This window comes from Conger conger, chromosome 6 (assembly GCF_963514075.1).
Source record: "Conger conger chromosome 6, fConCon1.1, whole genome shotgun sequence".
In the NCBI taxonomy this organism is placed as follows: domain Eukaryota; kingdom Metazoa; phylum Chordata; class Actinopteri; order Anguilliformes; family Congridae; genus Conger; species Conger conger.
The window spans coordinates 17228021-17252833 of NC_083765.1; the positions used below are offsets into that span (position 1 = coordinate 17228021).

Sequence of the window (24813 nt, forward strand, 5' to 3'; positions counted from 1 at the left end):
TTCCCATTTCAAGCGCATTTGGGAATAGCAAATATCAGGGTTTTCTTTAAGGTAATGAAAAATTACACTCTTTTACCAACTCCCAAAAAGAAAAGGAAGCAGTGCATCACAGACAAGCAGAAAGGTTTGTACTGAATGTGCACATGCTTAAGACACCCATAAAAAGCAGCCATCAACAGCTGTGCGTAGACACAAAGACAAGTGGATCGAAGCAGCAGGCTTTCATTAGAGCCTATTAAAATCTAGAAATAGCAAGCTAACAGGCTAAGCTACAGCGCTGCATCTTAAATGTAATAAGAAACTTGCAGGAACCAGAGTCCCTGAAGTCCATAGTATGCATGTCAAGATGCACAGTAACAGAAGCCAAAAGTTCAATGCAAAGATTTTCTGAAGAACACTGCTAAACTGCTACAAAACTGGAATGCACATTGTATACCTAAATACGCGATGGGCCTCATGCAAGAACATTTTCGTAATTTTATGATACATTTCTTTCACTTCAAATGAAGGGCTCATACTAGTCTGCCACATCAGATTCAACAAATGCACCTAGTTCTGTCAGATAGATGGGGGACCTTCGATAAACTTTGTCTTTTCTCCTAAACAATCCACTGAAATACATTTCTGAAAACATTTAAAGCAAGAAATAAGTAATGCAGCTGCTGAATCCTGATTCATATTTGATCTGAAAGTATGATCTGAGCTCAGTGTGCGTGGCAATCAGCGCTGAGATGTTTACATGACTCACACGACACGCCAGGACCACTCAAAAATGTTGTCCCTACCTAAGGAGAAATCCTAAATGAGAAGATTGGTGAATGCACCAAGTTCTCTTAAATCACTTGTTTTAAGAGATTTAAGAACAGATCTGTTCATACGAGTGGTTCTTGCATGAGGCCCAATGTATAGTTGAGAACAGAACATTTTGAATAAAAAAGGGGAAAGATCATGAGCTAGTCAGTGATACGCTACTTTTTTCTGGGTAGTAATGCGTGATGCTCTCATGACAAGATGATTTTTTTCGAACAGAAAGCCAAGGCCACATTCATGGCTGATGATACTAAAGTGCAAACATTTCTTTATTCCAGTTCAACGCGGCAGATAATGTAATGCGTGACAACTTAAGTGCTGATTCCAGTTCTCTGTACTGACTCTTCAGCGGTTAAAGTTGTCTGCGTTCCCTTTAACAGGCTACTGCAGCTACTCCAACAACACAGTTCAAACTCCACAAACAAGGAGTAACAATTACGACATTTGTAATGGACCACTGCTTGGCTCAGATTGTGGTAAAGTACAGCAATGTTAATTTGCATAACTGCAAGGAGGAAAATTCCACAGCATCTAAAAAACACACAAGAAACTACTGCAAGTTTGAGATGAAGGAGTCTCGCATCAAAGCCAGTAAAATAAATTCTTGAGAAACAAACAGCAGTAAAATAAGCAACAAACTCCTCCCTACAAAAGGAATAAGTAAAACCCCAGATTTCAGCACCTCTGTGGTAACCGGGGATTGGGTTGTGAAGATGGTCAAAGAATGGCCCAAATGGTTTAGTCTTGGATTTCCTGTATGGTTCTCCCCTCCGTATTTACTTCTAAAGGTGAAAATTGACTCGGAACCTCAAACAATAATATCTAAGGAAAATGGCTAATGTTGTAATATGAACTTGAGAGAAAGTACGTAAAATAAATACTGCTCATGCTTTTATGGCAGGAATGAACAAAAAGAAAAAAAAAAGCATGCTTTCTGGAAGTGTTCTCTCCAGACTTTGGCAACAAACTGTATTCTAAAAATAATACTGTCTACGGAATTAATAAAGCGTATTATGGTAAAAATAAAACAGCCTACGGAATTAAATGCCACACAAGCATTGAGACAAAATACTTAAGCAGTGACATTTGTTTTTGTAACTTCCCCAGTTTCAGATCGCATTCCCCATTTGTCAGCCCTCAAAAAGTGTATTTTCCAAAAACTGGACTAAAATTAAGTCTGTGCTATAAGAAAATTTAGCTGAAATAAATGTATAATGACAAAAATGTTATGAGCATTAATCGGTCCTCTCGAAATGCAAGGTATGATACAATTCCAGTCACTGCAGTTTAAATACAGATTGACTGCATGCTAATCTTAGGGCGAGTAGTCACATCAATGTAACATGAAGTGAAATTCCATGACATTGCATACATTACAGAAAAGCAATTTCTTGTTTTTACACTACACAGTAAGAATAAATAGGTGTCAAAATAATGACAGCCTTCGCACAAAGACAATGCTCAGCATGAAGTGGAAGACTACCACCGCAGTACAATCTTCCAGAAAAGTTCACAGAGTATGTATGGACTATGCTCCAATTATCCACAAGGTTTACAATTAGTAGAGCCTCACAACCAACCAAAGTCCCAATCAGGTGTCTGCAGCTCAGCACAGACAAACCATTAACTCTCTTTGGCACACGCACATGAAGAAAGGCACTTGATTTCCACCCGCTGTTTCTCACCTACTGAATGTTAAAATAAATAAATATTCAATAGAATTCTGGTTTCCAGCACTAGTTTGTAGAGCTGAGTGCATTCAAATACACTCGATCCTACTGCATGAAGAGTATCAATTAGCTCATTGCCAAGTTGCTCATTTCTCCAAAAGGCAATCTTGGCATTTCCTCATTTACTTCCTCAGAATGAAACTCGCTGAGATGTTAGTGATAACGTGTGGATCACAGTAACTTTCTTCATGGCGTTAGTCATTGTAATATATATTTTATCCTGCTTGCAACATGAACCTTCATACCAAACAAATAGATGCATAAACAGACAAAAACTGAAGGCAGATGCAGCTCACCTTGACGTTCCTGCTCTTTCGAGTGTTCTTTTGGTATTACTCTTTAACAAAATGTATAACTGCACGCAGGCGCACCACCTAACTCGAGCAGTAGTGTCTGCCTAACCCACGTTTCAAAGTACACCCCCCTTTCAGTAACCTTATTAGAGCGCTCCAAGCTACTTCCAGCGAATAACGCTTAACAAGTTTCTGCCAAGAGAGGTTTAACTGGGTTTTTTTCTAATTGTTTGTTGTCTATTGTTGTAAAGAAATGCTTCGGGGAAATGCCAGTATCGTGCGTCACAAATGCAAATCCACAAAAACATTCTACGGCAGGAATGTAGACAAGCTTTCTGTACATTATATCTGCAAAATAAAAGGAATAATAAATTGTGTGCATTTACAACCTTACATAAATAAAATGTGACGTATATGATATTGCACAGCATACCAATTATGATTCATTTAAAATGTAATACAGATACCCTTAATGAGAACATACGCACTTATCGTGCGAGCAGTAGACCACAGTCGTAGTCCAGTCTTCACGTATGCTCGTCTGGCTAATCTTAAAATATAAAAAATTAAAAAGCCCTTCACTATCTCTATTTGATACTTGAGACCTTGGGGCATGCACTTTGAAGGCGGCATTGTGTCTGATTGGAACTTTGCCCATCTTTTTGCCCTAAACGTCCATTTGCGTTTCACCTGCGTAAAAAAACGTACTGCCAACAACCAAAGCTGATGCATATTACCCAAGTAATCAATGCTCCGTTCAATTTATCAAAAAGGATAACCAATGCAAAGAGAACAGGGCATTTTTTTGTTGTTGTTGCCACATCTGGGGTGATATCATAGGACATGACCCACCCTGCATACGGTGACTCACTGAGTTGTAAGCCACTTTTCAGTTTTCAGAACGGCTTTTCTCACTTACAGAACATTAAACAATAAAACAAGATTTCGGATTGTAAACATTAGAGGCAGAAAATATAACGTCACTATAGTTCCCTCTCAGAAACTGACAATTAAGATACTCAATCATGAGACCTAAAAAAAACACACCCAACAAAAATGTGGTTGGTTCGGACAGTATCATGCTCAATTTCAGAAGTGACAAATATAATACGAACTATGAATTAGGCTTCCTTGGTATGCGAGCTAGCAAGCGAAAACACACCGTTTTCATAAGATAAATTCTTCTAAAGATTTCTACAATGTACATTTGGACTAAGTATAATGTTAGAAGTAGCTACTGTGTTCTCAAAATGTTTTGAGAACACATTATTTCTATCATCAATCATCTAAAAACTTATTGCCAATAAAACTTTGTGGGTCAAAAAAATATTGATATAATACTCATCCAAACTGCAAATGCAATGGCAATACTAAACGTACACAAATGTCAACAGCTTGCCAGCTCCGACTACCACAATTTAGGTTCCACTAGACTAAAACAATACCGTGTTTCCTGTAGAACTTAACTAACGTTACAAAATGAGTACACTTTAATATAACTTAATTTGTCCACATACTTATCCAGTGGTTTCATAGAACATAGAAGTAGCTAACAAAGATGCTCAAATTTAACCCAAATCAGAGTATTGAAAGAAAGACAAATCAGTTAATATGGTTAACTAAATCAGCTAAGTTAACTAACTAGCCATATACGTCGTTAGATATTACTAGCCAGGCAGCAAAGTAACAAGCGAGAGCTAACGATCTTGCCAAGTTACCTTAATATCTCCAACACAACGATGGTGTCCGTCGTAAAGAAAACACTCACTCAAACTGCGAGCAGTGCAATTTATCTGAATAACCCGACCAAGGATATCAGTTTATAGCTCTGACAAGGACTGACTGACAAGGAACTTGTGAAACAAGCCTAACGTGAAACGACATCTGATTCGTGTCTAGATATTGTGGGCAGGGATATCCCGAGTTGTCTGTAGTGTAGCCATTTAGCTCGCTAGCGTAGTGGTGTTGCGGACTTCATGTCCCAGTTGCGCATTTCCGACGCTCAACTAAGATTAGATAACTGACGAGCTAGACGTAAATAACTCGGACGAACTAAACGGACAAACAGCTAACGTTAAATTAACGTTGGGTATTAACATTAACTAGCGACAGAACTCGCTTAACTAGCCAGTTAGCTGTATTTACTCGAACTTCTTCGTTTAAATCGCTTGTTCCAGACAGTGATAAAGCCATGTTACGTCAATGTTAATCAACTAGCACGTTAACTCACCTAGCAACACGCTGACAGCCAGCTACAGTACCATTGTATAATGGCCAACAATCGCGCAACTTTGCTAATAATCGTTTAAGATCACAACAGCAATAAAACTAACGTTAGCTAGCCATCTTACGGTATATAACAAAATTAAAAAGTTGGGATTGGCCAACTAGACCATACATGCTAGCTGCAAGTAAGTTAGCGCTCGATCTAGCTTTTAATCAAACCTTAAATAGCCACTTAGCTACCCAACTATCGAGTCACTGGATTTAAAGAACGTTAGCGAGCTACCGAAAACATGACGTTATCCAAGTGATTTTGACGTTAGCTAGCTCTAGCTATCTTAGTTTGTCAAATGAGCGAGATCACAAAATCTTACCATAACCTCATCTGCGACGACATCCACTTTGTTTGACTTGTGTTTCAGTTTTCCTCCTTCGGCAACGTTAGTGAACGGTGCAGATATATAGCTATTGATTGTATCCGTTCCTAAGATACTTTCACAGTTTTCTTGTTCAAATCTCGCGGAGAGGCTGTTTCTCCAACTACTTAGCAAGCTGGCTAGCCAAGAATTAGCTAGCTAGATGCACTTGGCAGCTAACGTTAGCTGCCTTCCGACGATTGCCACACACGCGTTGAGTTTTTCACATCAAACAGTCCTGTCCCGTGTCGGAGCTTCGTTAACTGTTGGTCACCAACCCTACCCTACACTACAGTACAGTATACCCGGGACCCCTCAGACCGTTTGAGCGACAGCCCTTGGAGCACGGGATGTGTTATTCTAAACCCCTCCACTCCACCTAACAACAGCCGACTGCAGCGGCGGCGTCATGTTTCAGCTGCAGCCCCGCTTGTGGTTTACATATAGCGGCGTAGTTACAATATATAAACAGTCTGTATCGGACTGAGGAAGAGGAAAGACGCTAACATGCAATATTACAATCCCCCAGCAGCCCAAATTCCTTAGACCCTTTAACGATACTAACTGAGCTACATTGCACACTCCACATGCGCCTAGTGGATTACCAGCAAAAGAGGGGAACTTTCCATTGCCTTTCTCTGACTATGGTCAAAAATTAGCTATATATCACGTTTCAATGATGCATTGTGAAAAACTTCGTAGTTGCTTATTTTTGTAATTTATACACTATCCACGCAACCCGATACAATGTAAAATATTTACTGTACATAAAGGCGAAATCTGAAAATCAAACAGCTCCCCCCCCCCACAGAACCTACGCCGAGAAGTCGTCCACAGACTCCAGGAAATACGTCACGTTCAGGGAGAAACTGGTAAAAAATATTGACACGCCTCTTCTCTGACAAAGTTTATAGGTATTGGTAATCTAGCTCCATCTACAGACGTTTCGTGGCTAGTGGCTACAAACAAAACCCTTCATTAAAATGTTATGGTGTACTTCACGAAAAAGTGCTGGTACGATATTCTCTAAAATAGGCGTTTATGGGCCAGTTTCGCAGACATAGATTAAGCCTAGCCGTAGACTAAATTCATTCTTGAATGGATATTCTCCACTTCTCAACACACTCAATATGGCCTTGTTTAGTCTCAGTACAGTACTTTTTAGCAAAGTGTAAGAATGTTGAGCTGAACAGCATGAAAATGCAAAATAATATTGTTTAAACATACTTCAAGACACATCCAACACCAGATTATAATGAAATGGCTCATAGGCAATCCTATTTTATAATAATAATTTATGCTCTCATTACCCATGTTGTAATTTTCCAGGGGCAGGTATCAAGGTGTCTGCATAATTAAGGAGGATTACAGAGTTGGCGCTGGATAACTACACTACTCAGTGCAGTTAGACCCAATTCTGTAATTCTGCTTAATGATACAGGCCCCAGGATAACATATTGGGCCATATGGCATACTAACATGTAAACATCTAATTTGTCTTCAGTCGACACACTTAAAAGATCAAATTAATGTAATGTGGAAAAGCCACAGGCATGACTAAACCAGTCAATCCATTAATGTATGTATTTATGATATCCAAATTAAAAAGTCAAAACCACCACATCTCAAAGTACGAAATGTAGCAAACATTGTAAATGTGGGCAGCATGTCAAAAATGCAAACATAAGGATCCTTAACCACATTACCTCACAAGGAATAACCCAAAATAAGGAGAGTTGGAGCACTCATAGGGGGTGGGAGAATATATTGTGCACCCCTGCTTAAGACTGAGGAAGATGTCAAGGACAAACATCAATCACCCATTTTCATGAGTGGGGTTGTATTTCGCATTTGAATGCTCCCTATTTTGGGTAGGTAACTGTGAAGTCGGTGGCACGGATGGTGCAGTGGGTAGCACTGTGGCCTCACAGCAAGGAGGTCCTGGGTTCGAATCCTGGTCGGCCGGGGCCTCTCTGTGTAGAGTTTGCATGTTCTCCCCGTGTTTGTGTGGGTTTCCTCAGGTTACTCCGGTTTCCTCCCACAGTCCAAAGACATGCAGGTTAGGCTGATTGGAGATTCTAAATTGCCCGTAGGTATGAGTGTGTGAGTGAATGGTGTGTGTGCCCTGCGATGGACTGGCGACCTGTCCAGGGTGTATTCCTGCCTTTCGCCCAATGTATGCTGGGATAGGCTCCAGCCCCCATGTGACCCTGTTCAGGATAAGCAGTCTAGGATAATTAATTAATTAATTAATTAATTAACTGTGAAGTCCTCTTTTAGTAACATGGCTGAAATATGTCTGGCATAATTTTTTGCACTCGTAAGATGAAGCACGTCCTTTCAAACATCCAAATACATTCCCAGATTTCAGTGATCATTAAAAAGCTTGTCTAGAATGTGTAATTGAATTTTAACCAGTTTTTGCAAGTACATAACTGTGTTAAAGGTAGCAGCTTATTCAAGCCAACTTGCTAACCTACGAACAAGTGTATACTTTGAACCCAACATATACTCATCTACATGTGTAACATTTTAATTGTTTAAACATTTTTAGACTCCTTCCATTAAACTAGTTGAGTTTAGACTGGTTCCTGATAAATTTTTCTTGTTTGCTCAATGTAGGCCTGCCTTAAAGATTATTGGGAGTCATAAATTACCATTCCATGGGCGGCTTCATAGCCTGTGGTTCTAAAAACTGGTTCCTGGGGGAACCCTGTGATGCTAGATTTTGGTCCAACCACTATTGTGATTCCAGAATTTTAACCAGCTGTTCATATTTTTTTTCATGTTCTGAGAAATTCTTTTCTCTCTTAAGCCACATTATGTCAGAAATAGCTGTGCATGCTATGAAGAATTAAAGGCTCATATTCACATTGTGCTTTAATTAATTAATTTAAAGTGTATTCTATAAAAAGAGGTTAGCATTTGTTTAATTGGACAAATTAAAGACCGAGGTGAATCAACAGACTTCTAATTGATGCAATCGTGGTCGTCTGGCCAAAACAACTAACCATCTAAAAGATAATGAAGAATTGAAAGACAAATAAATTGACAACGAGCCAAACCTGCATTGTGTTTATATGTTTAAGGAAATGACTATGAAGGAACGTAAATACGTGTTCATCGACCATCGATTGAGTAAGAGAAAAACCAGAAGTTCCCCACGAATTTAATGAGTTGATTTTGCCACACGACATGCCTGAAACTTTGTTCTGCGACTTTGACAGAACCTGCTTAGAACAAAATGTTTCAAGTTTGTTATATTCAAAACGTTATCTCGCATCTAAAATATCAACGTTCTTGAAAAATTTAGTCAGTACTGGGGAGTTATCTAAGAGATCCAAAGCCTGCTGTACGTTCTTACAGGTTTAATTGCTTTGATAGCCTATTGCAATGTTTGGCCTTCCTCTGGAAAAAAATTACGTTTCAACAAAAAGACTATGGCCTACATTATGACATAGAACTGATATAAGAATTGAGGAGACTTCTCCACAAACTACCTAATTCCCTTGGATACTCTGTTCCGCCACAGCAGTCACGCGACATCGCAATTTAAATTGAACATATTTGGGTGGGGGTGGGGGTGGGGGACTGTATCCAACAAAGTTGTCCAGTCTGCGAGTTTTAAACTATACACACTGCGCCAATCATTATTTGACAGTTACGGCGACGTATGAAAGTCATCCAACCAGAGAAAGTGTTGAGAACAGGAGAATAAACTCTCCCAATCAAAATCGCTGTGGGTCACAGTAGGTTGACAATTTCAGCCAATAACACCAAGAGGGTGGGAACCCGAGTCTGAAGCGCGAAGCGTTTGAGGGGACATCGAGAAAGCAAAATGGCGAAGTTGGGAGAAAGTGCGGAGTAGCAAGTAGATGAGACACAAAGCTGCTTGTCTATTAACGTTAATTTGTCGTATCTGTATAACGTTTACGTAATTATTGAATGAACGCTGTGTTATTAAGTTTTACATATTGTCAGTAGAGCATGTGACCAGCCTAGCAATTTGCTGGCTGGCTGGCTAGCTAGCAATACCGCAAGTGGACGAAAACAAGTTTCTTATTTTTATATTTCAGATAGCTAGTTGGCTAGCTAGGAAAACAAGCTAAACAAAATGGTATCACATAACCTGGTATTTCTGATTGACATTGACCAGAGTGGACAACAGAGCGACTCCTATCCCGGCAGTTTAAAACTTAATTTATTGAAACACAGTGTATTGAGAATCCTACTATATTTCGGATGCAGGTTCGGGTTCGATAAGGTAAGATGGGGGTACACATTTTTTCACTCGCAAGAGGGGAGAAATTCTAATGCTATATCAAGAGGATCTGACTTCAAAGAAGTTCTGGAGAAAAAGTTCGAGGATTTCGAGGCGGAATTTCATACAAGACTAGAAGAGAAAATAAAGATAACTGCATGCTCAGTGCCATCAAGACCGTTTCCACATTTAGCTGGTTCCGTGCAAACTGCTTTGAAAGAAAGTTTACTTGATTTCCAGTGGGACCGACCGGATATAACTTCTCCAACAAAACTGACATTGCGACCAAGAAGGTCGAGCAGACCTGGCAAGACCGTTCCCCTAGATGATGATGTGTCAGTCAAAGGTAGAAATGTATTGTTCCTTGTTTCGGAAGCTCCACACACCAGAGCTGAGCTGGACGACTTCTTGTCCCTTTCCAGCAGTGACACAAGAGACACTGCAGAGCGTATTTTACCCTGTGCTCTTCGCGATATGATGATCCATAATCAAGTGGTCCTTCACTGGGTGGATTCCAGTGACTACAGTCAGGTAAGGCACTCCCTTTTTGACGGGTGTGTAGCTATCAAACTTTTTTCCCCTCTCTGTAAATATCTGGATTTCTGTTTACTCGTACTGGTTTTGATAACCATTGCACCAAAAGTAAAATGGTTTTTAAAAGTTTTAAGTTTTCTTGCTAAAGTGCATGTTGTGAAAGTTGTTTGCTTTATTTGATGGTACAGGTGCAGAAAAAGGCAGACCAGGTTGGCTGCACATCACTGTCTGAAGCACTGCGTCAGGTTGGTGGAAGCCTGATTCCTCTGGGCATGCTGCTTTGCCTCTCTGACACAAGCACAGGCGAAGATATGGGGAGGTTTCCCGGACCTGACCAATGCGACCGATCCCCTCCCCGCCCCATTGCGGGAAAAGACGTCTTTCCTTTTGACTCTAGCTTTGGGTACATCTTGTCTACAGAGCAGACTCATCGCTTGGCCTTTCCCACCCTGGAAGGAGTCCTGCACTGGGGAGAAGGTGAGATCATCAGCTGTGCATTTTTTCTTCCTTCCTGACCTTGGTCTGTAGTCTGAAAAGTACTATTTTCTGATAAGTACATTTTTCCTTACAATGGTTTGGACACTTTCACGCCATTGCACGTACGTGACTACACACAATTTTGCCTGGGATCGCTTCCCGGGTTCTGTATTCATTTCCTTATGGAACACATTTGCAGATGGGAAAAACTGCAGCATTTCTGTTGAGCCGGTCGCCCTTCATCAGACGATGTTCGCCCATCCCGTCAGCATCACTGTGAAGGGTGTTCTTCAGAGCTGGAGCTCTCTGTCCCTCACGGGCAGTCTGTCAGAGTGCTGGGTGCTGCAGCATGCCAAAGACGCTCCGCAGGACACTCAGGATGCCGCCACGCTGCACCAACTTCTGAGCAAGTTGTCCGCTGAGTCCCTTTGCATGGTAATGGTCTTTGTGTACACCCATGTTGATGTCGCATGTCCAGGCAGGTTTGGTCTTCCTCTTGACTGTTGTGTTTGTGTTTTGCAGTTTTGTGAGGTCAGTGATGCCGATCGGTCACGTACTGCCGTCCTCTCCCCTCTCTCTGCATCCACCGGCCTTCTGGTTATGGTCCAACCACAGGTCGCTCACGTTGAAGACATCCTGTCAGCTGATATCATCTCCCCAGCTACCACAGATAATTCCACTGACTTGCCTGACATTGTCAGCAGTGTTCTCAGTGTTGTGTATGACATCATGAATGATGAAGAGGATGAGTCTAGTGAGGCAGGTGGGTAATCTTATCCATGACAGCATTCTGAAGTTACCCATAAGCTCTTAAGCCCTTTGTGCGGGCTCTCATTTCGATCACAGGCCATGGTGTCATGAAGAATTAATTGCCGGAATTGAGGGACTGAGGTGTGATTAGAAAGTGGAATGCACCTTAAAATCTTCATCATTTAGGTGCATTTACTCACGCCTGCTGTGACAAGAGCCAATTAAACGGAATAAATGAAATGCGCTGAAAGCAACTGCCTTGTTATACCAACTCAGAGCTGCTTAATAATAGTGTTTTTGCTGCTGCTGTTTGTGATTTTTAACTTCAATGTGTACATAGGCTTTGTGTTTTTTATTGTTTTCTGTGCCTGACTGTGTAGTATATCGATGGTACAAGCTTGAACTCAACATTGCCCTCTACATATTCCATGTTTTGCAGCCAAAGTGGTCCATCCTTGTGTTCCTGAGTGGGCACAGCAGGAGCTCAATCACTGGTCATATCCAATAAATGCAGGTGTGGTTGAGGGATGGTTTCCTCACTCTGATCAATCAGGAGTCAGCTCCCACCTAATGGAAGCTATGAGGTATGTTTTTCTGCTATAATACAATCACTTACTATTTGGCTTTGCATTATATACTGATGGGGTACTTGGCAGTTGGTTTGGGCAGTACTGAGTGATCCTGCTCCTGTGGTTTCCTGCCATGTGTAGGCTGCTGCATGCTGTGCCTGAGGAAAGTGAGGCTGAAGATGAAATGTTAGATACGCAGCACGACCTGACCAGCTCACTGTCAGAGCTGTACCAGGGGATGACTGCAGAGGCATGCACTAAACCCAAGGGCAAGAAACGTAAGTTCAGTCTGCCAAAGGCGTTTGCTTGTGAAACTAGCTTTCTTTGTATGGCTACAGTGATGCAGCAAATAAAGAAAACCTGCTTTAAAGGTACAATTTTAAAACCTGAATTTAAGGACTATAAAAACAGACAGAGGGGTTGGTCAGTGAGCCTATTGCAATTATATGAAGGGATTTACAATCAAATCTCCTATTGTACCTTTTAAGCCTTTTTAAAAAACTTTGGAGAAACTGTACATTTTAGGAAAATGTATTCAACCTGTCTTCTGAATCTTTCTAAAACTGTCATTTCAGGTTTAATACCTTTTCAATGGGACCATACCCTAGTTGGTGGTATCTTTTCTGTGGGTGGGAATATTATTGTAGAGAAAATGATCCATGTTAACAAAATTAATGAGCGTTGGTCTTCGCAGAGCTGTATTATATTATTACTGCTATTATTATTATTACTTTGCTGCTGATCAGTGTATCTTTATGTTTTGAAAGACATTGACACAAATGAAATTGGAAGATATATGAGTTGGGTTATAACCTTAAGGATAAAAATATTGATTGAAATATAATCCAGGACAGGCTTCCAGTGAATACTGTGCTGTATATGGGTCATTTTTATGGGTTTTTATTTTTTATTGCCTCTGTCTGAAGGCGGTGCCCAGCGCACTCCCGTGAGGCAGAAGATGAAAACGATGAGCCGCTCGCTGCAGATGCTGAATGTGGCCCGGCTCAACGCGAAGGCTCAGAAGAGCCGAACAGAGGAGTCTTCGGGGAGCGAGAGGGGCCCGGCTAAATTAGGGAAGAGACGGCCTGGGGACAGAGGCCGGGCGGCCTCCAGCAGCGCACGTGAGTGTCGTCCCGTCAGACGAGCTCAGCAGAGGGAAAGCCACAAGTCGCCTTTCGCTCTGTGGAATATCAACTGTTTCTGACCTTGTGGGGGATATCTGTGTCATTGCTGATGTGCTTATTTTTCAGAGTTTAAGAGTGAAGCAGAGCTTCTGTCACATGTGACACTGGCTTATCAGAAAGCGGTAGCTGAGAGAGACTGCTCCCTTGTCACCCAAGTCCTGAATTTCCTCACCCATGTGAAAGATTTCCTGAAACCCACACAAGACCATGAGGTTAGCCACGATTTGAGAATCATTGTGTGTACCTTCACAATTCCAGAAGTATTTTTTTCACACAGCGAGTGATCAATGTGTGGAATAGCTTGCCAGCGCATGTAGTGGAGGCAGAAACACTGGGGGTTTTCAAGACCAGGCTTGATATGGTGTTAGATTTTATTCAGCTTTTAGGCAAGTTGCGCAGTAGGGGTAGGAAATGGCGAGCATTGCTGGGCTGAATGGCCTGTTCTCACCATTGCTTTATGTTATGTTATGTTATGTTATGTTATGTTATCATCTGCAGTGTCTGATTTTGTTGTTTGCAGGGGCGTTCCTCCTCCTCCTTTGTACAGCAGCACCTGCTTAAATCCGGCAAGTGCATACGAAAACTTTATGGAAATGCACTTGATGGTGAAAGCAAAGTCAGAGAGTGAGTTTATTTATTTATTTTTTAACCTTTTCACTGTACATGTATACCCAGGGGTTTTTCGCCTCGCAAGCCAACAATATTCTATGAGTGACAACTCATTCATTTAGAGCAGCATCTTCTTACACAAAATATATAGCAATAAAGGTCTTATTTTTCAGAGAAAACCACTGAAATAATTGTGTTATTACTTGGTATGACTATGAGAACAGTTGTATTGTGCCGATTCATTTAACAAATTCAGAGAATGATAAAGCCTTCACGTCTGTGGTACATGGCAAAAAAAATCATTACACCAAATCAGCGCCTTTTCCGAATTGGCTGGGCAGCTTATTACTCATATATCAGAAGCTTTTATTTTTCCTGACACGTCATTGAGGGAGCTGTACTCCACAGATGCCAGCTGCAGGCTGTGCTGAGGCTGGAGATGTGTAGGCAGTTTCCTGCAGTGCATTCTGACTCCCAGAGCCAAGAACAGATGGTTGAGGAGGTAAGCAATGAACTCTGTGTACTATGACATAATAAATGCCTCAGGCTCATGAAAATGATAGCCATATTGCTGACTTCCTCCATTCTAATTGGCAGCAGTGTGTTGTGTTATAGAAGCAGCTGGACTCGTAACCAGATGAGTGCCACTTCAGAGAAAATTAAAAACAAGACTTTGCTCTGCTTGACATAAATCGCTTCAGTGTTTATAGCTGTATAAATGGGTGTATTAAAAATGTGAAGTTTTTACATTATCCCAGTTAACGGAATCCGCTAAGCAAATAACAAATTATATTCCCTTTGCAGTATTGATGTCTTCCCTCAAACCTCATTGTGTCATTTTCTTGCTAGATAAATGCGATAAAAGTTCTTTTGTAATACTTTGAACCTCGCATTTCATTTTTGCACAAGTAATTTTAACATTGCCTCCAGTTTGAATACAGGGAGTTTAGTCCTTGTGTGCCTCATTGTGTCTTTTGATCATTTTTTTCTTTTTTTCCCCTCCCTCTCCCAGGTTGCAGATATGTTGCGTATAATCTCCTTAACAAAAGATCCAGTTTACCTTACAAAGTTCCTTGAGGATCAAGTCCTTCCAGTGTATGTTTTTTAAATTAGTTTTTAAACATTGCTTGAGTGAGAGGAATATACACTTTGAGTCACCCTTAACTAACACTCTCGCCTTGGGCCGTAGGTATTTGAAGGCTATTCCCAAAGTGTTGGCGGAAATGTACTTCAGCCTGGGCACGCAGCTTCCTGATGCGCTGGCTGCAGTCCTTCCCTCTGATTTCCTCAGCGATGACTCCATAGCAAGGGAGAGCGTGTCCCCTGCTGCCTCCCAGCCGTCGGCCGCCCACAGCGTGGCCTCGGACGCAGGGGGCCGTCTGGAGGAGCTGCGCGATCGATCGGCCAAGAAGCGGAGGAGGTGAGTCCTGTGTGATGGGAGGAGAGTGGGCCTCAGGAGGCCGGCATCGCACCCGACCACCTGCTGGGGTCATTTTCCAGCACTAGATGGCATAACCGGGATAACAGATTTTCTCTGGGTTTCAGGAGCGGCATGCTTACCCGACACCGAAGCATGAACGATGCGTCTCAAGGTCTTCGTCAGATCGAAATGCCTCGGAAATCCACAAGGGTGGTAGGTGCAAATGCCCACTTACCCTGAAAATACCGCTCATGTTTTTTCTTTTTCTTTTTTCATGACCTTCCCTCTGTCCGTGTATTACTTAGGTAAAGCCAAATCTTCGTCCGGCAGTTGAAAAACCTTCCCTTGAGCCGCCACCACTTCTAAAGCAGGCAGTTCAAGGTAGGCGACATTTACTAGAGGTTGACATTTTAATTTCTTAAACAGAGTTTTTGAGTTGTCAGCATTTTGTCATAATTAATTTCTATTTCTTTGCAGAAGTCACAAAGGTCCGAAGGAACCTGTTCAATCAGGATGCCAAAGCCAAGCTTCCAAGAAGCCAGTCTGTGTCGGTTGTGGAGGGAGTCAAACGCAAGCATTCACATTTGAAAGATGACAGTGGTAATGACCTATATGCAGTTACAGTATGAAAGCAGTTGCATTGAAAGTTGATCTGTATATGTAATGACCGTGAAAATATTAGCAGGTTGATTTACACTGACTGCACCTCTTCTTTTCGCTGGTTTCAGGTGGACATACACTGTTGACAAAGAATGTTGCAGAGACGCCTCTCCACAAGCAGGTGTCCAATCGATTGCTGCACAGGCAGAAGACCGGGAGGTCTGTTTTGCTCACCTGTAAAGCTGTACATTATAATAATTTTACAGCAGTTGTTGTAGAAGCGCACATGTCTATCTTTTTGCTAGACAGTGTTGTGATGGCTGTCTGAAAGTTTTCAAAAATACATAAGAATGTATACAGTGTCTATGCTAAATTTGTCTTTGGTGTGCATCCTAACTCAGGAAGTCTGACCCATCTGACATGTGCATTGTGGAAGAATCTCCTGCCAAATCTACAAGTGGTAAGTGAACAGAATTTCAGCCTTCCTTCCTGCTATGGATTTTTTAGCAGCATTTTATTCCCCCTTGAAATTGCTGGTTGGGAATTGCTTGCGCATAACCGCTATGCTATTGGCACCAGCACAAGAAGCACTGCAGCTGTTGCAGTCCACACCAAAGGCTATTCAGTGCACTGCAGGAGAGTTGAGAAGAGCATCATTCACTCCTATCTTAACCTGTTGTTGCATTAGGAATAGCTAGGGGTCACCTACACAGTGGTATTTGAACTAACTATGACCAGCTTACACCCACCCTGCTACAGCAGGACATATCCAATTGTATTCCAGAATTTTGTTTGTGATATCTATGCTGTTCAGCTCACCCTCTCCTGAGTGAGCATGCAGCAAACAGATCCTTTCTAATAGTGTGAATGAACAGTAAAACAATCGCAGAAGTATTTCTGACATTTTGTACTCCTCAGTACTTTTCTCTAAATTCTCTGAAGCGCTTTTCCTTAAATTTATTGGCAGACTTGAGGAGGAGTCCAAGGATCATGAACTTATCCTTCACTAGAAGACATTCCAGTTCCTTCTACTCCAGCTCCCAGATGTGTTCAAGAAACTTGGAAAGAGTCATTTCCTCCTCACAACTCGCTGCCAGTGACAGCAAACTGGGTGAGCTATGAAAATATGTGTGTTCTATTTTCAGGTATAACAATGGTAATTGCCTCTATAGGCCTGCCTCATAACACAATAACATGTTGTTGGAACATAATGGAAATACTCTTTGGTCAAGTTTGGTCAAGATGACTTAAAAATAAGAGGCTCTTGTAAGATTACTTGTGGGGACCCTTTTAGGTGTTATTTAAATAATAATTTCTGTCCGGTATTTACTGTAAAGTGTATAGAATATATTAAATGAAGGAAAAATTGCAGTTTGCAATTGCAATTTCAGAACACTTACAGCCTGCAACACCCATATTATTCTTAAAGTAGGATTACAATAAGAAATAATTCTGCCATTTTCTGTGACATAAAACATGGTGTTGTAAATGTATTAATGTGATGTGAATTTGTCTAATTGTATTGAGACTCACTCAACTGATATTTTAGGTGACTTCAATGTTAAGACGGTCAGGTCTCCTGTGCGACTCCTGTTTGGTGCGACAAAGTCACCCAAGCAGTCTGCTGCACTGGAATCCTGTGGTCAGAGGAGAGCCAGGAGACAACTTTTGGGCTCTGCCGATTCTGAGGTTTTTGAGGTATTTGTCCTCGAGTCCATTTTTAAAATTAGTTTTTACCTGTAGCATGTACAGGCAACCTCATATTTAAAGACAACAAACTGTTTTAATGATTCTAAGTGAAGCTTCCTATTTTTCCTTTTTTCTCTTTAAGAGTCCAAAAAAGACTCTGACAAAATTTGCTCAGAGATCAAGCAGTTCTGTACGTGGTGGCCAGACACCTAGGAAGTCTCCTCGTACACCCTGCAGGAACTCTCCTCGTACACCCTGCAGGAACTCTCCTCGTACACCCTGCAGGAACTCTCCTCGTACACCCTGCAGGAACTCTCCTCGTACACCTTGCAGGAAATCTCCGAGTACGCCCTGCAGGAAGTCTCCTAGTACGCCATGCAGGACCTCTCCTCGTACGCCCTGCAGAAACTCTCCACATACACCTTGCAGGAAGTCTTCTAGTACGCCCTGCAGGAAGTCTCCTAGTACGCCATGCAGGACTTCTCCTCGTACACCCTGCAGGAACACACCTCGTACGCTTGCCTGGAGGTCTCCTCCTACACTTTCCAGGATGTCGCCTCATACGCCATCCCGGAGATTTTTGTCCACACCTTCCAGGAACTCGCCTCGTACACCTTCAAACGAGGTTTGTCACATATTACCCAGGATGTCCGGTGCTGGCCTCACAGAGAGCCATTTTTCATTGGAAGGGATGGGGATGAAGCTACGGGGAAGTCCTTTCAGATCTCCTGCCAGTGTCCGTCTCACAATGGCTACACCTCAGAAAGACAGCCCAGTGAAGAGTGTACTGCAACCTTCATTGAGAGCCGGGTCAAATGTCCCGCATGGAAACTCGGAAAGTTACTCCAGAACCCCTCGGAAATGTGTCACCTGGTCACCATCTCCAGGGGAGATGCGATTAGAAGGGAGAGGTGCTGCATTTAAAGTTCCAGATTCCCCTTGCTTATCAAGAAGTTCTCCTATGTTATTACAAACCCCCAAAAAACTTAACAGTCCATTCAAGAGTCTGAGTAAGGCCAGTGTGTGTAAAACCCCTGATAAAAGCCTTAGTTCCCACATTATTGTTCCATCACAAACTCCTGAAAGCCCCAGACTGAGCAGCAAAACGAGAACAAAAACAGCTCAGACGCATGGTGTCCAAAGGTCTTCAGAGAGGCTAATGAGAAAGCATAGTAGCACTGGAATCTTTTCAGCTTCACTAGGGAAATTCAACTCCCCTGACCTGCAGAGGGGCGAAGCAACATCATCCCCTGATCACTATTCCCCTCCAACACCCTCCTCAGGAACTCCACTGAAAAGTGCAGGACCTGCACATCAGATTCTCACAAGGTCCAGTGGAACTCCGGTCAAAGATGTTTTGTCTGGAGTTCATATCCTGACTCCTGAGAAAACCATGGCAACCCCCCAGAAAAGGGCTTTTAAATTACAAGCAACTGAAAATTTGGTAAAAACATCTGATGGAACCCATTGTGAAAATACCTCAGGCTCTTTTTCAACTGAATGCAAGGCAGTAAATGAGGAGAGGGGTCGGGTCACGCGTAGTAAGATTAAACGCCTCTTAAGTTTGCAATCTCTTCCATCCGGCGACTGTGATCCGGTAACTGCTGTCCGTCAAATCCAAGGCATTCAGTTCACTGAGGTTGAGAGAGACGTCGTTGCTGGTTTTACTCCGCTGTCAGCCTCTTTGAAGCCTTCACAGGAAGAATTAGATCAAGATTTACCGTCGGGTTCTCAGCATCTTGATTCCTCCCAATTCAGCATAGCCACCACAGATGATGACAGCATTGACATTTGCAATGCCTCAGTAGTGAAAACCCAGCTTTCTGGAGGTATAAAGATGAATGTCACCTTTTCAAGGAAACCATCCAGTTTGTCAGAGGTCAAAGTCGAAGCCAGTCCATCTCTACCCTCCTCGTCAACACCTGGACAGAGCTATGGTTTCCGTCGGACAGCAGATCGTCAGCAGAGGGCTGCTGCGGCACGTCTTGGGAGCCCAGAGGGAATGCCAAAGTTCTCTACTCCCCGTGCCTCAGGAGGACTCCGCAGACAACCAAAGCCAAGAACCCCTATTGCCCTTACTTATCAAGTAGAGTTAGAAATGCAGGCCTCTGGCCTACCCAAGCTGAGGTTCAAACGAACAGACTCGTTCAGTGCTCAGGAGGATGCAGTGGAAAACAGCACAATGTTAAGGTCCCATGGACCTGCAACTGCGAAACCTACAAGAGTTGATAGTCCACTTTCTCACTGTGGTAAGCACAGGGATGCAGGTTATGCCTCTCCATCACTCTGCGCCCATGCAACCCCTGCCAAGAGCACCCCAGGGCAAAGTGGTGTACAGACTTATATATGCCAGTCCTACACGCCCACAGGGCACACAGCCAGTACGCCATCACCATCAGGGGCAACAGAACTTGCCCCGTGGACACCTTCGCCTCAGAGCAGGGGACGATATACCCCAGAGAACCTTGATAACTGGCCTCGCAGGAAGAGAGCAAGGAATGAAGTGGTGGGAGTTAAGGAAATGTCTGTCAAGGGTGACCGTACAGTAGAGGAATTGGACAACCTGAAGGTCTTGGAGGATCCGGAACTGGAGGGCGTTTACAGACTGCAGGAACTTGACGAATTCAAGGGAACGGGTGACCTCTTTGCCACAGAGGTGGTAGGTCTCGAGTCCAGGAAGCAAGGAAATGGGGAAGCTTTCATGTCTCGGATAGCCGATAAAAGCCAGCGTGGTAGACTGGAGGATGTGGGCATTACAGAAGTGCTGCACGGACAGTTTCCTGGCCTGGAATTGCTGTCGTTTGATGATAAGCTACAATGCCTTCCAGGGGAGAGCTCCATCCAATCAGGTAGGAATTTTTTATTGAATTAATGTTAATTGCTGCTGTTGCTGTTTTTGTTCCACAACCTTATCCAGAGCGACATACAATGAAGTGCAGTGCGTTGAAGACCCCAGAGGGAATGTACTGTTCCATGTCCTAGAGTGATCACATAGATAAAACTTGAACCCTTGAAGAATAAATGAACTTTCCAAGTAGGGTACCATGGTTGGCAGCTAGAATACCTTGAATACTAAAATAATTAGACAATTATAGTGCAATTATAACCTATAGCAAACACATAGCTTACATGGCTAATTATAACGATTTTGTTTTGTATGCATCAAGCCACTGAAATTAAGACATCAGTCTGAAGTGTAAACATTGGTGACTTTTACTCCTACACTCACATTAATAAAACAAATAAAAGCGATTTATCAAATTTCTCTTGACTTAAACGTACTCTTAACCTGGCAGGTATTTAAGTGAGCTCCAGTGGTCTCTTAGCTTTCATAGGAATAGGCCTAGGAGCGGGGTCTCAGGACTTGCTGTTGGAGAGGAAATGCCACACTTAAAATATTATTGAATAATTATTTTCTAAGAGAAAGTGTGTGGTGCTTGATAAATATATTTTACTGACCACTTTATGCACAGAGTGATTACACTCCTAATCTCTTAAGAGGTTTATGAACTGTAATTCTTCAGATGTTTGATGCGTACGGACTGATTTCTGGATCTCAATATTCCTCGAAAAACTGGGTTATTTGTATTGAACGTATGCAATTGACCGTTATCCATATGACTGATTGTTATCGATAGTGCAAATTGGAAAAGAAGACTTTAGCAAGTAAAGCATTTGTCAGAAAAGCAGGAATATGTGATATATATATATATATTCAATATACAGCAAAAAAACTATCTTGCAATTCCATTTAATCAAGGAGGTTTTTAGGCTTATAAAATGTATTTGTCTCCTGGTGTGGAGCATCGACATGTTCTATTTTTTTATATAATTAAAAAGTTGAAACAGCTGGGGATTATTTTGACATGATGCTTATTATCTATATTATGTGACCTTTTTATCTGCTGAGTTTGATAGTGAAATATTAATTCAAAAATCCACCTTTTGAAACCCCCTCCTTTACTTTCTGATGTCTAAGAATGGTTATTTGGGCTTTTAATGTATAGGTGATAAACCCTTGTTTATTTTCAGTGGTTAATTTTGTTTTGCTATCCTCCCACTCTCTTGTCTAGCTGTGACTCCCCCCAACACAAAGGTGAGGAAACCAGTGTCTGCCAGTGGCATATTGGCTCTGACTCAGTCGCCCATGTTATACAAAGGAAAAAAACAAAGAGGTGAGTTAAAATGGGCGCTTTTGGGTCACAGGGGTGTTAGGACTTTTATGATAACACTTTGCTATACCAATACTTTAACTCAATAAGTGCCAATATGTTTTCCAATATGTTATAGATGGAGTTGGACTCATGTTCAGCCCAGTTTTCTTTTCCTTTTTTTATGTTCAAAAAATGCAGAATATAAAATTCTTGTGATTGAATGGAGTGCGGAATGACAGTGCAGAGCGTTCATTTAAAAAAAAAAAAAAAAAAGGCAGAACAAGGGCTCGTACATATAGCAACTTTGACAAGAGTGAAGCTCTCCAAATGAAATGGCTCTGATCATGACAATTTGCCTGGGACACCCAAATCAGCTGTGATTTCATATAGTGCATGCCAGGCGTAAGGAAATGAAAGCTGAGCACACTGTTCAAGACAGCGAGGTGCTGCTGCAGAAAATGATGTCCTCTAACGTGGCCGCCATCATTTATATGCTGTATTCTCTGGGCTGTGAGTTGCCAGCTGTGGGCTCATTTGAATTTTAAATATATCACATTTGGCCGTGACATCTTCTAATGCCTGTTTTTTTTATCTGTTTATTTTTATCATTACTACTTCTGCTCTCCGTTTCCTTTTGACTGTGTATTCTTCTCTTCTCACTCCATAGATATATCCGTGTTCTCGCTCTGCCTGGCACAAACTTGTCAGTACGTGTTTAAGTAACCAGCCGTAATCTAAAACAAACATGGGCTCAACCTATTTGTCATTTGGGAGGGGGCCACTCTCATTCCCCCAACAGCATCACAGCTTTTTGTGCAGCTGCTATTCAGGGAAATGGGGGTGTTTCAGTCAGTCACTGTGAGGCTCTGAGCCCTCCAGATGACAGAAGGGAGTGGCCCACACTACTGACAGTATAGCCTATGAGATCTGTTTATCAAATGATTACGATTGTGTTGTCACTGGCGCACCAACACTGGCCCACCATGTTCCTGGTTCTCCCAATTACTCACCCTGACTTTCGATCAAGGCCGCCAGTTTCCCCTGGTTTTTCTTCTGCCAGGGGTAGTTCTTCCTGAATGGAATTGTACACCCTAAAAAAATACTTTTCTGATGTATCTGATAATGGCATAATGGTTACTTTGTGTAAAATGCAAACGCGGTACACTATAGTTGGAATGATTGCACTTGTAACTATGTAACTACTACTTGCACTATGTAATCAACTCCATTTCTGTCTGTGTGCAATTGTTCAGTTTTTCATAGCATGTAATAGCTGGTGCGCAAATCAACAAAGTGCACCAAAAGTTGCCTGCGAGTTCAGCCTGGGATTTCAGTGCAGCTTTCCTGTAGTTTTTTTAAGTACTTGTGCTCAGGATTTGAGAGAAAAATGCTTTAAATCGCCTTGATTACTTCAAGATGTTTGAATTGTCTGTTGGTTTAGGCATTTTGCCGTATCCTGTACAGCCAAAATCAAAATAATTATCTTTGAAAAAATGTCTTATTTTTTATTTTTTTCACATTTGTTCTTGCTGTCAGACTTAACATTTAGGTCCTTTCTTAATCATTGCAAGAACAGAAGTAGTTGTTGATTAGTGTTTATTTACAAAATAATTTGTATAGAATTGTTTTCATTGAAGGGCCTTTACTATTCCTATACTAAATTTACATTACGTGTGTTTAAAAGTGTGATTAAAAGTGTTTGAACATTTTACTCTTGAGAACGGTGACCTGAAATTACAATGCAAATTTAGCTGGACCATTTCGGTCATGTTCCACCGAAAGTATTGGTATGAAGTAGGCAGTTCGGAAGCAGCACTTATATTATGGAAATGTGTTGTAAATAATTAAACTAATGATTTTTTTTTTCCCAGATGAATCAGAACCTGGCAGTCAGGTCCATAAAGCGGGCGGTGTTGAACCAGAGTTGTCTCCATTCAGCCAACCTCCCAGACGGCAGGCTACCAGCAAGACCTGCAGCAGGAAGAGACTGCTGGACTGACATGTTAAAGTCCAAAGAGTTATGATCTGGTTTTTCACTGGCTTCATTTCGCAGAAACATCCTACATTTGGCAGCTGTATTGTTTTGAGGACTATGGACCAGTCTATGCCCATTTACAATTACTGCATGTGAGACCTGTAGTATCAGCAGGGACTGTGTTTAACCTTTAACCATATTAATCTGATTTATTAAATTAGATTACATAATCAATCTAAAAGCAGGACCTGATGTTGTACCCGCTCATACAATGAAAAGCTAGCCTTGAACAATTGGGTAAGGGTAGGGTAATATTTTTACGCTCTCAAAATGTTGTTCTTAAACCTTGACGGAGATTAAGCTTAATAAGATTGTATTTTTTAGTTGTATGTGTGGAAATACACTATTTTATTGTTTTTGTTGAAAATGTAGGTGGTGTTTACTTGTACAATATCAAATACATTTGCAAATAATTGCTGTAAATAATTTCTAAAATAAATATATATAATTTTTTTAGTTCATGTCTGTTTGTGAACCTGTTCAAGAATGTGTGGGAGGCGGTGAGCATTGAGGCAATGACATGACCGATCTCAAAACATCACAGAACAGCAGAATAGCAGTTATGTGCCATTAATTTGCCAATTGAAAATCATATCGTATAGGCTACTTGCCCATGTCAATTCAAATGCAATGACTACTAAAGTACATACGGCAACTGACTTGAATCATGCAAGCCACTGTGAAAGTGATGCCTACCAACTTGGACACAAGTCAAAAGACAAATGTCTCAGAATATGCTGACGTGTTTCAATTAAAGACCGCTACTCTTAACCCTGTTATGCGAGTGGCTTGCCCGTGCGTTTTTGTCCATAGGCTGGCCAAGAAACTGGGTTCCTATGCAGAGAGGATAATGATCACGTGGGCCAGGCAATAAACTGTAGTTAATCATTGAGCTTTTTCTCTTTTTTGTTTGTTTTTATGGCCATACTGAATAGCTACAGCAAATCTAATCTAGCCTATATATCGTAAAACCTTTATTACCTTATTTACCATTCATTTAATATCGGCGAATAATAGCAAAAACTTATGCCTACTGTGATTATTGCTATAGCCTAATTA

At 41.6% G+C, this 24813-nt stretch overlaps 2 protein-coding genes across 7 annotated transcripts in view; one reads left to right on the forward strand and one right to left on the reverse strand.

Annotated features, from left to right (window-relative positions):
* The window catches only part of furina (furin (paired basic amino acid cleaving enzyme) a), a 96864-nt gene extending 90522 nt beyond the window's left edge, over window positions 1-6342 (reverse strand). For 3 of the 6 annotated variants that reach the window (XM_061244396.1, XM_061244397.1, XM_061244392.1), the window contains exon 1: window positions 4552-4700. The gene's annotated coding sequence lies outside the window, so the exon portion shown is untranslated. Of the gene's footprint in view, window positions 1-2836; window positions 2939-4551; window positions 4701-5430; window positions 6265-6290 lie in introns of those variants that run through there. The other 3 variants (XM_061244394.1, XM_061244393.1, XM_061244395.1) reach the window with 3 other exon arrangements.
* Window positions 6343-9328: 2986 nt separating this feature from the next.
* ticrr (TopBP1-interacting, checkpoint, and replication regulator) lies at window positions 9329-24210 on the forward strand. The gene is made up of 22 exons (XM_061244308.1): window positions 9329-10264; window positions 10456-10744; window positions 10944-11179; window positions 11267-11507; window positions 11934-12078; window positions 12205-12341; window positions 12990-13184; window positions 13314-13459; window positions 13768-13871; window positions 14265-14358; window positions 14869-14951; window positions 15046-15276; window positions 15402-15489; window positions 15582-15657; window positions 15754-15876; window positions 16005-16095; window positions 16278-16336; window positions 16844-16987; window positions 17426-17574; window positions 17708-20414; window positions 21639-21740; window positions 23591-24210. The coding sequence occupies exons 1-22, from the start codon at window positions 9587-9589 to the stop codon at window positions 23716-23718; spliced, it is 6246 nt and encodes a 2081-aa protein (XP_061100292.1). The 5' UTR covers window positions 9329-9586; the 3' UTR covers window positions 23719-24210.
* The last annotated feature ends 603 nt before the right edge of the window (window positions 24211-24813 follow it).

Coding starts and splice junctions, on each gene's coding strand:
- ticrr (XM_061244308.1), top strand. CDS start 9,587: ATGGTATCACATAACCTGGTATTTCTGATTGACATTGACCAGAGTGGA. Junction 11,180..11,266: donor CCGCTGAGTCCCTTTGCATG/GTAATGGTCTTT, acceptor TGTGTTTTGCAG/TTTTGTGAGGTCAGTGATGC. Junction 14,359..14,868: donor AAGAACAGATGGTTGAGGAG/GTAAGCAATGAA, acceptor TCCCTCTCCCAG/GTTGCAGATATGTTGCGTAT.